This window comes from Passer domesticus, chromosome 18 (assembly GCF_036417665.1).
Source record: "Passer domesticus isolate bPasDom1 chromosome 18, bPasDom1.hap1, whole genome shotgun sequence".
In the NCBI taxonomy this organism is placed as follows: domain Eukaryota; kingdom Metazoa; phylum Chordata; class Aves; order Passeriformes; family Passeridae; genus Passer; species Passer domesticus.
In genome coordinates this window covers 4,217,270-4,232,345 of record NC_087491.1, presented here as the reverse complement: position 1 = coordinate 4,232,345, position 15,076 = coordinate 4,217,270, and the positions used below count along the sequence as shown (strand labels likewise).

The window sequence follows — 15,076 nt, the reverse complement described above, 5'->3', positions numbered from 1 at the left end:
AAAAATGCCACTTGGGTGGGTTTTACCAGCACAGAAAAAAAGGCTGATAAACCAGCTGGGGCAGGGAGTAAATAAAACAGAAATTACTCATGGAAGGGATTAGTTCCTCTCTGTGCAGGCTTTGGGCACTCGATCACTGTGGATGCAACAGCCTGATCAAAGAGTGAGAAAACGAAGCTCATTTTCTTACTTTCTGAACAGTCTGTTGCATCCACAGATCACTTTTTATAGATCACTTTTTATCCTGTATTAGGACAATTGCTTTGATCTCAGCAATAAAGCTGGCTCAGCTCCTTTAGTTTTGCTTAAACCAAACCGAGATCTTTTTGCAATAACCTTGGTGCAAACGCTCTGAAAGAATTCCAACAAAACCAACGAGTGCTGGCTGGGCCCTCCCAGGCTTGGCCACACCAAGGACTCATTCTGGAGCCCATCACCAGACCTCCCTTGCCCCAAAACACACCCAGGCAAGCCTGGGAGGTGCCTGCCTTACCTGCTTTGAAGATCCACTCCAGGTAGCCGTTGAGCTCGCGCTCGATTTGCTGCTGCCTGCGGAGCTTCAGGAACGCCCGGCGGTTCTCCACCCGCTCTCGCTCCTTGGCAAATTCCCTGCGGGCACACAAGAGAGGGAAAACCCATCACAGGCAGCCAGGGCAGGCACACAGCCCTCCCCCAGCCTTCCAGGGAGCCTGTGGAGTCCAGGATGGGGGTAGGGAGTGGAAAGCACAGTAAGGGACTTATTGTTGTCCTGGTGCCTTTTGGAGGCTGCCCTAGAACAGAGATGGACAGAGCTACAGAATAAAGCAGGGATTTATTCAAAGGATCTCCTCCATGGATCCACCTTGGGCAGCACAAGAGCCCAGCCAGGGCTGCACCCAAGATGAACCAAAGTGGTCCCAAAATGCACGAGCGCTCCCGGGGTCTCTCCCTGGGATCAGCTCTGCTCCATTTGCAGATTGCAGTTCATTGTCCAGTTCCAGCTTTAGCCCATGCAGTCCCATCCTGCTTGTTTTTCTCTCTTCAGCCCACGTTGTTTGTGCTCTTGGGCCTGAGATTTGGATCATTTGTCCTTGGTCCCCAGCTAGAGCAGGAATTGTTTTGTCTCCCTGCCCTGTGCACAGAGCTCACCATCCTCTCATATGAAGCTCAGACCCACACACTAAAGCATTATAGAACGTGAAAAATAGAAAAGCTAAAAGCTGAGGCATCAGTCCAACAAATTATTCCTCAGCTGCCCCTCTCATCCGGAAAAAGACCTGAAAAAATCCATGTGCACACACCACAGCCAGTCATGAAACACAAATTATCATCCTCGATGCTAAAAACCTTCCTCCAGCTCTCTCCACAGCACAATCTCCTCTAGAAGCCAAGATTAAGCCACAGACATCAGCAATTTTCTGAAGGGATCTGTTCTTCCCTGTCAGTCTTTCTTCAAGGTTTCCCAGGCAGGGAAGGGACAGGTCATCCAACCATCACAAAAATCACGTCCAAGAACATCCTGCTGGTCTAGCTTGAAGGTGAGAAAAAAGTGCAGCCACCAGGCTGGCAACCCACGCTGGGGACTTCCCCAAGGTAATTCCTGGCACCTCTGGAATGTTCTGATTTTCTGGACACATGAAGGTGTCCAGCTGCCATTTATGGAGCTCTGACCAGCCCCTGCAATCCCTGTTCAAAGCACTCGCTGGAGTGTCCCCCACAAGAGTTCTTCTCTGTCTGGAGAAAGGTGGGATCATGAAGCTTCAATCCCTCAGCACATCTAAATTCTTCTGTGTCCTTCACACCTTCAGTTTACTAACTAATCAGCTAACTAATGATTTGTACTAAAATCCCACCTAATCAACCCACACGTGCTCATCAAAAGCCAGCAAGGAGCAGGAGCTGGTGGAAGGGTGGAAGAATGGGGGGAAAAGGAGCTCCAAGTGGCAGGGGCAGCTTTGCATTCCAAATCTGCAGCTGCTCCTTCAAAGGTGCCACTTGTGCTTCGTTTGGCAGGGATGTGACCCACGGAGAAGGGACTGAGGGAGGACCCAGCACTGATGGGAGGGCTGAGCTGGAATATTCATTTTGGAGCACATCCCAGGCTCCTGACTCCCCTCTCCTGCCAGGACAGCCCCTGGGCCCATCCTTGGAGTCCAAACACAGCTCTGAGCTGACAGCTCCCCCCTGGCACTCAGCACACCCCCAGGGTGACCCCAGATCCTGCAAGTGTCAGCTGCGTCACCCTCTTCCCTTTTTGTGCTCTCATTCCTGCTTCAGCCGCTGCTTCCTGGGGCCATGGACCTTCCCTCAGTCTGATTTGTGTCTGGAGCAGGAAGAATGAGGTCAGGCAGCATGAGGTGACAATGTGCGTTTCATTTTCCAGGCATGGCATTAGGGGCTGGCGTCAGCACAGCTCTCCCAAAGGAGGAGACAGCAGCAGTGGGAAGTTTCCTGGAGGACCCCCGTGGGCAGGAAGGACAGCAGATGAGCCATGGCACTGCTCCCTCACCCCTCAGGAGCAGCAAAGGGAGAGCTCTCCTTGCAGAGCTTTTCATCTTCTGCCAGGTCCTGTCTGGCCTGAGGACAGTAAAAGTTACCCAGGACTTGTCCCTTTTATCACAACTTTATATTGCAGAGTCACAAAACAGAAAGGACCCACAAGGATCAGAGTCCAACATCTCAAGTGGAAAGTCTGTACTTTAAAAGTGTAAGAAAATGAGGGAGAAACTGCTGGAAGTTGCAAACCTTCAGCAGTTTCTGTACAGCCAAACTCAGATCTCCCAAGGCACCAGTGAGGGACATTGTGAGGTTAAAGCCACCAGTCCCTCCTGCTCCCTGGAACTGGCACCTTTGGCCACCACAGGATCCCAGAATTGTTTGGGTTGGAAGGGACCTCAAAGCTCATCCAGTACCACCCCTGCCATGGCAGGGACACCTCCCACTGTCCCAGGCTGCTCCCAGCCCTGTCCAGCCTGGCCTTGGGCACTGCCAGGGATCCAGGGGCAGCCACAGCTGCTCTGGGCACCCTGTGCCAGGGCCTGCCCACCCTCTCAGGGAACAATTCCTAATTCCCAATATCCCATCCATCCCTGCCCTCTGGCAGTGGGAGCCATTCCCTGTGTCCTGGCACTCCAGACCCCTGTAAATTGTCTCTCCAGGTTTCTTGCCAGCCCCTTCAGGCCCTGCAAGGCCACACTGGGGTCCCCCAAAGCTTCTCCTCTCCAGGTGAACAATCCCAGCTGTGCCAGCCTCTCCTCCCAGCAGAGCTGCTCCATCCTCTGATCCCCCTGGTGCCTCCTCTGGATCTCTGCAGCAGCTCCAGCTCCTCCCTGTGCTGGGCCAGGGCTGGGGCAGCTCTGCAGGTGGGGTCTCACCTGAGCCCAGGGCACAGGGGCACAATCCCCCCTGCCCTGCTGCCCACGCTGGGCTCAGCCCAGGGCAGGGGTTCAGGGCTGGGGCAGCTCCAGCTCTCACCCCCAGCACCCCCAGGTCCCTCTCCAGGCTGCTCCAGCTGCTCATCCCAGCCTGGATTGGTGCTGGGGGTTCTCCTGACCCAGGGGCAGCTCCAGCACTGCTGAAACCTCCTGAGGTTCCTGTGGGCCACTGCTGGAGCTTGTCCACAGCCTTGTCCAGGCATTGCTGTAGAAGTTGGCAATGTAACTTCCAGGAGAAGGCAATTCCTTGGGTCCCTGCTCATAAAACTCTTTCTCGATGCTCCAGAGCTGCTGCACAATCAGGTTCAAGACTGGAGGGTCTTGATTTAGAATCTTCCTGGTGAAAGGAGCTCCACTTGTTCTTTCTCATTTCAGGAGATGGCAGAGAGGTTTGGTGAAGCTGGGACTTGTTAAAAAGAGGGTTTTCTATATGAAATGAAATAGCAATGATGTGTGTCTCTTCCACTATGTCCATCACTATTCAGGAACTGAAACATTCCCCATTTGCTACAACTAGAAAACTCCCAGAATTTCCCTTTGAGAGCTCTTCAACAGATTTCAGAACACATTCAAAGAAAGGGGGGAATCATATCAAAATGCCTTATTTCATCTAAAAATATTTCATCTGAAGTTTCCCTGCCAGCTCCAAATGAAAACACAGAGAGCCCCATGGGAAGAGTTGGGAGCAGTAAATAGGTTTCCTCTTTTATTCAGCATAATTCCTATTTATGCTATTGACTTGCAAAAATCTCCCAAATCCCCAGAAAAGAAAAACCTGAGCAGGAATTTGCTCCTTCCTGCCCAGTTTTACCTCCAGGATTTTTTTTCAGAGCTGGTTTTCCACCGTTTGGCCAGTTCTGGAATGTGTCATGATGTTTTTTGTGAGGGTGGAGAGGTCTTGGCACAGAGCAGCTGTGGCTGCCCCTGGTTCCCTGGCAGTGCCCAAGGCCAGGCTGGAGGGGCTGGGAGCAGCCTGGGATGGTGGAAGGTGCCCCTGCCCACCTTGTAGCTGATTGCACAGAGACAGCAGGAACAAGCAGGATTCCAAGGCAGTGCATCCATCATGGAAACCACATCCAGGCAGGCTCCGTGTGTCACATTTTTCTCCTGGAGAGTGGCCGGTGCTTAGTGTCACCAGAAAATGGATGGTTGCTGCTTTCCACCTTGGTGGGTGGAGGAGGGAAATCAATCTTGCTGTGAAATATGCACTGAGAGAGCCACACCAGGGCAATTCCAGAGCCCCCCCGAGCCACACAAGAGACAGAGGCAGCTCCTGAATAACCACCAGGGTCAGTAAACATAATAAACTAATGAAATTCTTATAACTACTTTATCCATGTTGGCCTTAAATTAAAAATCCTGTCACACCAAAGAGGGATAAAAATCAACAACCCACAATCTTCATCCCCTGAGTGTGTGATTAACTTTCCTGTGTGACAGCAGAGAGCTGGGATGGAGCATCCTAAATTCTCCTCCTGCTCTGGCTTGCATGGCACACGCCCAGGGCAGCGGCAGTGCAAGACTGATCACATCCTCAAACCTCTGCAATTCAGGTTTGCTGCTCAGAAATGAGCCCGAAACACTTCCCACTGCGGGGAAGAGGCAGAGAGAGATGAGACAGCACCGCTGTCATCCCTACACTAATAGTCCTGGTGATTAGCGACTCGTAATTACAGCACAGGTAATTAGCTCCTCATTGAGAAGGATCCCACGTTCAGATCTCAGGAAATCTCAGACTCTACACAGCAGAGCAGCCGCCATCCACGGAGCTGAAGTGTTGCTGAGAAAGCAGCAGATCTTGGAAGGACTCTGCCAGCCACTCCTGGAAAGCAGCTGCGAAGAACTTTCGGAATTCCAAGTCTTCAAATTAACATTAAAAAAAAAAATCCAATGAGTTTTAGGACTGGCTTGGTCTCCAGCCTGAGTACATCCAAGGAATGCATAAAGCTGGGCCTGGATGGCAGGTGACACCTCAGGAGGCATGGGGACAGCCAGTCCTGCCTGGATGTGGGAAATCCAGGACTCCTGGACAAGTGACCAATATGGACAAGCAGAAGCCATTTACTGTTTACCTTACACGCATATTTATAGATTCTACAGACTACTAAGTACACACTTCTGGATTGGTGCCTTTGTCTTGTTCACTTGTTTCCTGCCTGCATTTCTCAGAGTATGTGATTGGTTACACTCCAGGTGTTTCATAGCCCTCTGTTATCCAGTTCTTGCTGTCTTGGTATTCAGTCTTTCAGCCTTTTCTTTCTTAATTCAGCACAATTTATATTCCAGTAGCCTTGGCAAATTCCTGAGGCTTTGATAACAAACTTAGAAGCAGGCTGGCTGGTGCCCACTATGGCCTAACCCTTGCAAATACATTGCAACACCAGGAGAAACAAGGCTTGATAAAGCAATGGATGGAATGTGACACCTCAGGAGGCACGGGGACAGCCAGTCCTGCCTGGAATAACAAGGATTCCATAAAGCAATGGATGGCAGGTGGCACCTCAGGAGCCATGGGGACAGCCAGTCCTGCCTGGAGAACGCAGCCCTGGGCAGTGCAGAGCAGCCAGGGCATCAGACCAGGGACCAGGCACCCCAAAGGCACCAACCTTTGGAGTTTCTCACTGAAACTCCTGAAGGAGAGGAGGAAAGGCAACCACAGCAGAGGCTGAAGTAGCCACAGCAGCAGCAGGAGGCAAGGGATGAGAGGAAGGGATGGGGAGAGGGGGGGGGATTTATTCCCTGTGGCACACAAAGCTGGGAGGATGTTGGTGAGTTAGAAATACACTGTTAAAAGTTAAAAACTTGGCTTGGGGAAGAAAAATCTGATTAGAAAAGCAATGCAGTTTCCAGCTGCCTGGACATGACCCAGAGCTGGGAAGATACAAACTCAAGAGGACAAATCTTATCTGGCACTTTGCACCCACAAGGGCTGCAAACAGAATGACATGAGAGCAGCAAAACCACAGATTTCTTCCCCATAACATCAGATCTTTACCACAGCAAGGACCAGGAAAAGTTCAGGATGAGCTGACTTTGATTATTCTCATCCACAGACAAAATCCCCAGAAATCTGCAGGCAAAACTAAAAATAATTTGCTGTCTCTAACTTACTGCTCTGAAAACATGAATAGAGATGAACGTGGTGTATTGTTAAATCACTGGTTTCAAATAGTTCTAAACATCAGGCCCAGGTCACCACTGAACACAGGCAAAGCACCTTGATTGGAAAGGCCCCATGGAACAAGAAGGAAAAGCATGGAAATGCACCTCATTTGGGCAAGGAAAAACCTGAGGGAGGTGAAAGGAAGCCCATCCGTGGGGCACAGGGAGAGCACACTGAAAACTGCTGGAACGAGAGGAAACCAAACAATGGATTCACCTAAAAAGCCAAATTTTTTTTAGAATTCCTTTGTGCTGGTGACAGTTGGCACCGCTAAGAGAAGTTTTACTGCAGCTTGCTGAAAAGTCTGAGTTTGTTAAAGAAGGAAAGCCTACAGGCCTGAGCTGACAAAGCTCTGTGGCTCCTCACCCTCAGGCTGTCCCAAGAAACACATTTTTGTTTCTATTTCATCTGGAGCTGCAGCCAGCCAGGATCCCACTGGGAAAGGTCCAGGATGAGCCCAAAGAGCTGCTTAACCCATCCCAATGTCCAGCACTGAGGAATAAGCACTGGCTCCATCAATCCTGTACAGGGAGAGCTGCTCCTGCTTCCTCCTCCTTGCTCTAAAGAGGGGAAATCTCATCTCTCCTCCAGCAGCTGATAAGGGATGGGAGTATCTGGAGAGAATGATCTCTGAGCACCTAGTCAGACTTCACAGTCACTTTAATCACTGCCAGAGCAACAAGAGGCTTCAAAAATGGGAAATGTCCTGTATTTCTGGGGAGAGAAGGGGAACAGCACAGAGGTGAAGCATTCAATGCATCTTTCTCCTTTCCTTTGTCTTCAGATTCAGCTTATGCCAATTTGATTTTGATTCCCCCTAATCTGATTTGAAAACTGCAAGTGCCACATCTGGGCAAACCTGGCTGGAAGGAGGAACTGACAAAGGGAGAGAAAGGAGTTCAAAAGCCCCATTTATCTCCTCGCCTCAGCCTGCTGCCATTGCAGGATGAACCTCTGGTTCTGTTCAAGTTCCCCCTCCCAGGACAAAGCAGAGGCCCCATGAAATTCAAATTTAGGTCTCCTCTGTATCATTTTTGTATTCCAGGCTTTGATTTCCATTGTGGCTTAAGAGAAGGGCAAATAAAGGAAGTCCAGCTCTCCTGGACTAACCAAAACCACAGAAGGAGCAAAGGACCCACATTCAGTAGGATCAGTCACTGCCCCCTCCTGCAAGAAACCAGGGAAGAAAAATTTCTCCCTCATTTTATGTTTGCAATGTTGGCTTTGTTAAAAAGGGTGATGAGCAAAGAAAAAGGGAAAAAAGAATTCTGCCCTTTTCTTCTCTTTCCCCTCCCTTTTAAGCACAGCCTCAGAACAGACTAAAAGCAAGGAGGAAGCCAGAATCTCATCTCTTTCCATGATGCAGCTCTTCTGCTGCAAATAATTAACACCAGGCAAAGTCAGATCACAGCAGGTACCAGTGGACTGGGAACAAATGTGCAGGGAAATGAAGGATTGTCTCCGTAATGAGGGGAAGGAGGACAGAAGAACACTTTGCCATTGTGACAAATTAATCAGCACCGCTCTCCTCCAGCCTCTGCACGTCTTGCAGGCGGAGGTTTTATGATCTCAATCTGGCAAAAGTCCTCAGGATGGGAAAACTTGTCATGAAATTCAGCAGGGCAAGTCCCCGAGGCAGCTGGGGTCAGGGAGGTGGGGATGGGGCTGTGCTGCCTCCCAAGGAGCTGCTCCAACACCCCAAAAACCACAGTGACCCCAGGACAGCAGAGACACAGACATCCCCCGGGGAGCCTGGAGCACAGCACCAGGAGGGTGTTTGCTGGGATCAAGCACCCAGACTCCAGACTGCTCAGAAAAGGGTGAGATAAAGCATTAAACCCCTTTTCCCTGCCCCTTGTCCCCTCAAAGTGCCAGCACAGCTGGAGCTGTGTCCCCTGCCAGGCTCCCGCTGGCACAAAGCTGCTGTACCCATTCCAAATGTCTCCCCACAGTCCTTGTGACCCCTTAGGATTTTAGCTTTTATATATTCCATATATTTGTAACCCTGCAGTTCTTTAGTGGATAACTCCACACTCCACACACAGTGGGAGCTGCTGCTTCCCCATTTTGGGCAGACACAACAATTCCTGTCCAGGCCTGGCCATCAAGGACACCTCACTGCCTCAGGCCCCAGAGATGGAAACAAAAGTGAGTTGGGGGGGAGCAAACTTGGGGTCAATGACTTCATTAGCTGAAGCTGTAATTGGCAGATTAACCCCCAATATGCAAATGGACCAAATTTATACAAGTGTGAAACCCATCATCCATTTTGGGTGTAGGCCCTGGGGGCTTTTTCTGCCTGAAATGTACCTGAAGGTCCTTCAATAAATATACCTGCTTTTTATTGCCTTAATTTTGTCTGTTTTGTCTGTTTTTAGGTAGCCTGAGAAAGGCCTCACCCTCCCCAGGTGATCCCATAAAACAGAGGTGTGGCACACCCAGGACAGAGCAGTTCTGGGGAAAGCACAGCCCCGGCCTCGCGGAGCGTCTCCAGCTCGGCTCTCGCAGCCAGATGAGTAAACCCTGGCAGCAACCATCACCCTTCACTGCCTGGGCTGGAAATACCTCAGGCTTCACCATAAATATTTGAGGACATGACAAGCAGCATTTTTCACACTCCAGAGGCGCAGACTCCCAGGATCCCAATGCATCACTCTGGGAGCATGGCCTCTCTGGCCAGAATTCCGGATGTCTCGCCACCCTCAGCGTTCCCCCCGCCTGAATCTGTGCCAAAAAGCACTTAGCCTTGAAATAAGTTCAATCATCTTCCTCCCAGCATCCCAGGATAACGTTTATCCTCTTTGCATTGTGTAATCCTAAGCATCAAAACAGTTCACCAATGTATTGTGTGGCATCATGCAGCTCATTAGCAGGCAAAATTAATACCCGAGCTGTAGGAAGCCCCATAATCCCAGCAGGCTGTGGGAAATGCTGGGAGCTGGGAGGTGAGCAGCAGCAGGAGGAGAAAGAGAGCATTGAAGGAGCTGCTGAGGGTGGGAACACTGGGAAGACAAAGTGCAAATGGGGATGGGGTGGGGATGAGGTTGGGATGGGAATGAGGATGGGGTATGCCAGGGCAATGGGTCCTCAGCCAGGTAATAATTGACACAGATTTAATGTATTTCAGAAGGCCATTAATAATATTTTTAAGAAACCCATACTTTTATACCCTAGTTTGTTACAGGTGGACCTAATTGGTCCTTTTACTTAAAACACCATCAGTGGCCAATTAAGAAACCACTCTTTGGTAAAGAAATCTCCATAACACATTCCACATGTGCACAACAACAGGTGCAGCAGGTTAAGATAAGAATTGTTTCTCATTCTTTTCTCTGATCTTCTCACAGTCTTCCCCAGAAAGGCTGGGACAGTTGTGTTTCTCTCTGTGGCCAGAGAGCTGCTGCCACAGGGGATGAGGATGGAGTGCCCAGCCCTTGGGGACACAGGGCAAGAAACCAGAATTAAATCAGAAAAAGATTCACTGTGGGGCAGCACTTCCCACTGCATGTGGGGATTTTCCCCTCCTCGCTGCAAACCATGGGCAGAGCTCAATAAAAAATTCATGGGGATCATCCCAGGGTGTGTTGTGGCCAGAAGGGAAGCTGTGACATCCTAAGCAGCAAATGAGCCTGTGTTTGAGGGACACAGGAGGGCAGCTGGGGTCAGCATTTCCTGCCATGGTTTGCACTCAGAACAATCTTGTGGTGCCACCAGAGGCAGCCAATCTTTTTTTTTTTTCTTTTCTTTTCTTTTTTTTTTTTTTGGTGGAAAAGTTGTATTCCCCTGTATTGCTACCTAGATCACAAACAAAGAGTTTACAAATTCTTTAATAAAAATAATAACCTCCCACTGCAGTCAGCACAGGAAGATGTTCCAAGGGAAATACATTATGGACACAAATTCCTAAATATTTTCACCACTGCAGTTGTTCCACTCTTAGAAAATGCCACCTCTGTTTTTGGGAAGTAAGGTGCCCCAGCTTTTGAAACAGGGATAGCATCACCCAAGGGCCTGGAGGGGTGGGCCAGCAAAATTTGAAGCAGGTGTCAAATCTTCTAATTCCACCTAGTTTTTAATTATTTATTTTTATCATTTATATTTTCCTTTTTCTTGTGTTTGTCTATGACTGGGGACTCACCCCAGCACAATTCCCAGCACATGGATGGGCAGAACACAGCCATGTCCTGAATGTCAGAATTCCACAGGTCACAAGGAGGCAGAAGGAAAGAGGTCCTGGATGTTATTGGTATCACAAGGGAGAGGGATTTCTCCTCCTGGTTTCCTGGCTCTGTGCACTCCTGAGCTCCCAAATCAGCAGTGACACTCAGCAAAAGCTCTGCAGAAGGAAATAATCTGTATTTTTCTGCTCTATTGGGTTCTGCAGGGCTGCTGAGTTTTCTTGGTTCACATAAGAATCATGCATCAAGGAAGGAAAATGGAAAGGGGAGGAGTACAAAGTGAGGAGCAGGGAGGAAAATCCCCCACAAGGGACACAAAACCACTGCTCCAGAGGCTGCTGAGTCCTGCTGGAGAGCCCCAGATATTCTGTAAAAAACCAACCGAACTCCCTGGATTTCAGGAGCTGCTGCCCTGTGCACCTCTGACCACTGCACCACTCCAGGAAATCTCATTTCCCCTGGAAAACAACACAGAATTCCCTGTATTTCCTGTATTTCTGTGATACAATTTCTGTATTTTCCAGTGCTATCCAGCCTGGAAAGGAGAAGCTGATCCCAGTTTCCCCAGTCAAAGCCCTGCCTTTGGCACTGGGGTGAGCAGCTCCAGCCCAGCATCCACAGAGAGCCCAAAATCCCTGTGGCACCACCAGGAATTACTGAGCTTCTTGGAGCCCACCTGGGGCCCAAGACTGGGGCTCATTTCCATATTCTGTCTCTTCCAAACTTCCACATCTCCCATCCCTTCCCTGCCTTTGCTGCTGCTACAGAATCATGGAATCCTTCAGTTGGAAAAGGCTTCTAAAATCAGCAAATCCAACCATCAGTCTTGGCCTCAAGTGCCACCTCCACACAGGTTTTGAACACTTCCAGGGATGCTGACACCTTTGGCAGCCCATTGCAATGTTCCCCAAGCCTTTCCATGAAAAAACTCTTCTTATATCCAACCTAAGCCTCCCCTGGCACAACTTGAGGCCATTTCCTCTCACCCTGTCCCATGATTCCAGAAGAATCAGCAGAAAGGGAAAGTTGTTTGCTCTTTATTTCAACGCAGGTTTCATCTCCTGTTGCACATTTTGGGAGCAGGTGATTCTGGGCATTCCAACAGGGTCAGTTTTCTAAGATTTCCTCAAACAGGCAATCCCAGGAGCCAAACCCACTCAATCAACTTTGTTTAATTGAACAGGGTGTTGCCAGGAGTCTCCATTGCAGGAGCTGGTGCTGATGCTATCCCTGGGATGTGATGGCTTTGTGTCCTTGAGTGAAGCTCTATCCTATGGAAGTCAACTTCTCCATGCCTTTCTCCATGCAGGCAAACAAAAACTCCAAAAGAAATTCCTCTTTTTTTTTTTTTTTCCTTTTTTTCTGTTGAGCTGTCTGGGCTTTTGGCTGCAGAACACATTGACAACAGTCTCTGCTTTCTGAGGGCCTTTCCTATTTTCTGGTGTCTTATTATCTCCATTCAGACACAGAATCATGGAATGGACTGGGTTTGAAAGGACTTTAAAGCTCATCCCATCCCACCCTGTGCCATGGCAGGGACACCTCCCACTGTCCCAGGCTGCTCCAAGCCCCAGTGTCCAGCCTGGCCTTGGGCACTGCCAGGGATCCAGGGGCAGCCACAGCTTCTCTGGGCCTCTCACTGGGAAGGATTTTTATACATTTTATACTTTTTTCCTTCCCTGCTCAGCAGCTCCAAGCCCACCAGGAATCCTCTGCTCTACACCTGTGCTGTGATGTTTATTTCCTCAGCCTCTCCCTAGAAATTATTCCAGGCAAGGACGTCAAATCAAACCACTCAGTGAAACAGAAATTAAAAGCTCCCCTCTGTGAGGAAGATTTTCTCATCCTCACCATTAACAAAGGGAATCCTGCACAGAGCTGTGTTTTTATGAGGAGATACACATTTATATAATATTAATATTTTGCCCCAAGCAACAAGAGGCTTTCAGGAGAGTCAGACAGAGGTCTCCAGCTCCTGCTCACCAAACCCCTTTGATTCCAGCACAAAGGAACAGGAGCCTGCAGGATTTTGTGTTGGTTTGAATCCCACTGTGGAAGGAGGGAGATGAGGCACCTAATGAATCACACTCAGCCCTGTTGGGGTAATCCCTGAAAATCAGCCATCAGACAAAGCCTCTGATACACCAGGATGCCCTATAAATGGATTTGTTCAATTATTAATGGCTTTGGTCAGTTGTTGATCAATTATACATGGCTTTGGTCAGTTGTTTATCAGTTATAAATGGCTTTGATCAGTTACTGATTGTGATGATTATTCCTGCACTGAAGAGTGTGACACAGCCTCACCCACAGCCCTCTCCCTTCCTCAAACACCACTGCACTGCTGCCCACAGCCTGTGCTTTGAGGAGGAAAATAATAACAAAATAATACAAATCAACAGTGATATGTTCTTTGGAAAAGGCTTTCTCCAGTCACTCTAAAAAGGCAGAGGAAAGGCGCAGCACTGAAGGGCTTTTACCACACAGCAGCAACAACTCATTTTTTCTTCCCCTGCTGCCAAGAGGCAGAAAAAAAAATCCAGATTTTAATACATCTCTATGATCTGAATCACCTGCATGATCTAAGAAGAGACTCGGTGCAGAATGAGGTGCCAAAGTCTGAGAGCTTTCTAGTCCTGGAGTGTGTTAATTCCAGATCACATCTCCCCAGATGCTGGGAGAGTTCCAGCTTCAGTCTTGGCACCTTGATTCCTGCAAAGGTCCAAACCCAAAACTCAGCTGCAACAAACACCAAATCCCTGGTTGACCCCTGGGGTTTGAACATCAAGGGATCAGCATGTCTCAAAATCCAGACATTGGCTCAAGCAGGCAGAGATCAAACAACCAAAACAAATCAACAGAAAAATCAAACACAAGAAAACAAACAAACAAAAAATCACCAAAAAAAAATCCCAAACCTGAGATATTTTAATTGCTTTGAGTTTGAACTTCCCCTTTCCCCAGGCTGCACAATAGCATTATCCACATTTCCATGTCATTCCAGCATTTTATTGGCACAACAGGTTCCTGATGGCTTTTCAAGGCAGCACAGAAGTGTTGGCTGCACTGCCCCAAATCAGTCTAATTCCCCACAGAAGTTCACTTCACTCTTGGGTCTGGATTCAGAATCATCTCAGTGCAGGGTTTTTCACCAGCCTGTCCCCCCCACCCTTGGACTCTACAGAAATATCCCCCTGCAAGGAGAGGAGGGGGTGGGATATGTGGGAAGGGGACACAGCATGGTGTGTCACCCATCTCTCTCAGCAATATCCCCCCAGTGCTAAAATCAACACATCTTCCCCTTTAATATCCAGGTGGGGACAGAAATTCATGAGTGCCTTACCCTGATAAGACGCCCAGCACCAAGTTGAGCATGAAGAAAGAGCCAATGATGATGAGAGGGATGAAGTAAAGCCAATTCCAGGTATTTCCTGCAGCGTCGTTTGTCTGGAAACAAAGGGAAAAGAGAGAGACAAACACAAGTATTATTTCACCTGGGAAAGAAAACACCACCCAGAACATGCAGGGCAGAGGAAATTCCCCTTGGAATTCCATGGGAGTGTCTACCACTGATGTCCTGGTCAGTCCTGCTGTGTTCACCAGCTGAAATTCCAGCCAAAGACCTGATTGTTCCAACATTCACACCATGGTTTTTCCTCTCTAGCTCTAGTGTGGAGATCCCTCTGCTATCTCTGTCAATGACCTGGTGAGGGGATGGGGTTCACAGGTGATACCAGGCTGGGTGGGACGTGCATGTGCTGGTGGGCAGCAGGGCCTGCAGAGAGGTCAGCCCAGGGTGGATCCATGGGGTCACACCATGGTCTGAGGGTCAGCAAGGGTCCTGTCCTTGGGTCACAGCTCCAGGTTGGGGCTGGAAAGCTGGGAAAGGCCCTGGGGGTGCTCTAACAGTGGCTGGATATGAGCCTAGATGTGCCCAGGTAGGCAAGAGGCCAATGGCACCTGGGCTGTCCCAGCCATGTGTGTCCAGCAGGACCAGAGCAGTGATCACCCCTGTGCTGGAACACCTCAAATCCTGCCTCCAGTCCTGGGCTCCTCAAGAAGGACCTTGAGGGGCTGGAGCGTGTCCAGGAAAGGGAACGGAGTTGGGAAGGGGCTGGAGCCCCAGGAGAGGCTGAGGGAGCTGGAAAGGGGCTCAGCCTGGAGAAAAGGAGGCTCCAGGGGGACCTTGTGGCTCTGCACAGCTCCTGACAGGAGGGGACAGCCAAGGGGGTCAGGCTCTACTCCCAGGGAACAGGGACAGGAGGAGAGGGAATGGCTCAGGCTGAGCCAGGGGAGGTTTAGAGTGGATATTAGGGAAAATT

General features: G+C 49.5%; 1 protein-coding gene and 1 long non-coding RNA gene across 15 annotated transcripts in view; one reads left to right on the top strand and one right to left on the bottom strand.

Annotated features, from left to right (window-relative positions):
* The window catches only part of CACNA1B (calcium voltage-gated channel subunit alpha1 B), a 298,893-nt gene that overhangs the window by 144,935 nt on the left and 138,882 nt on the right, over positions 1–15,076 (bottom strand). For all 14 annotated transcript variants that reach the window (XM_064393626.1, XM_064393612.1, XM_064393613.1 and 11 more), the window contains 2 exons: positions 14,098–14,201; positions 494–609 (listed from right to left, as the gene is read on the bottom strand). In XM_064393626.1, coding sequence (XP_064249696.1) covers positions 494–609; positions 14,098–14,201 — 220 coding nt within the window. The remainder of the gene's footprint in view (positions 1–493; positions 610–14,097; positions 14,202–15,076) is intronic.
* On the top strand, positions 8,246–14,177 carry LOC135283125 (uncharacterized). Its single transcript, XR_010349004.1, has 3 exons — positions 8,246–8,396; positions 8,955–9,521; positions 14,069–14,177. It is a non-coding gene; the product is annotated as an uncharacterized LOC135283125 (long non-coding RNA).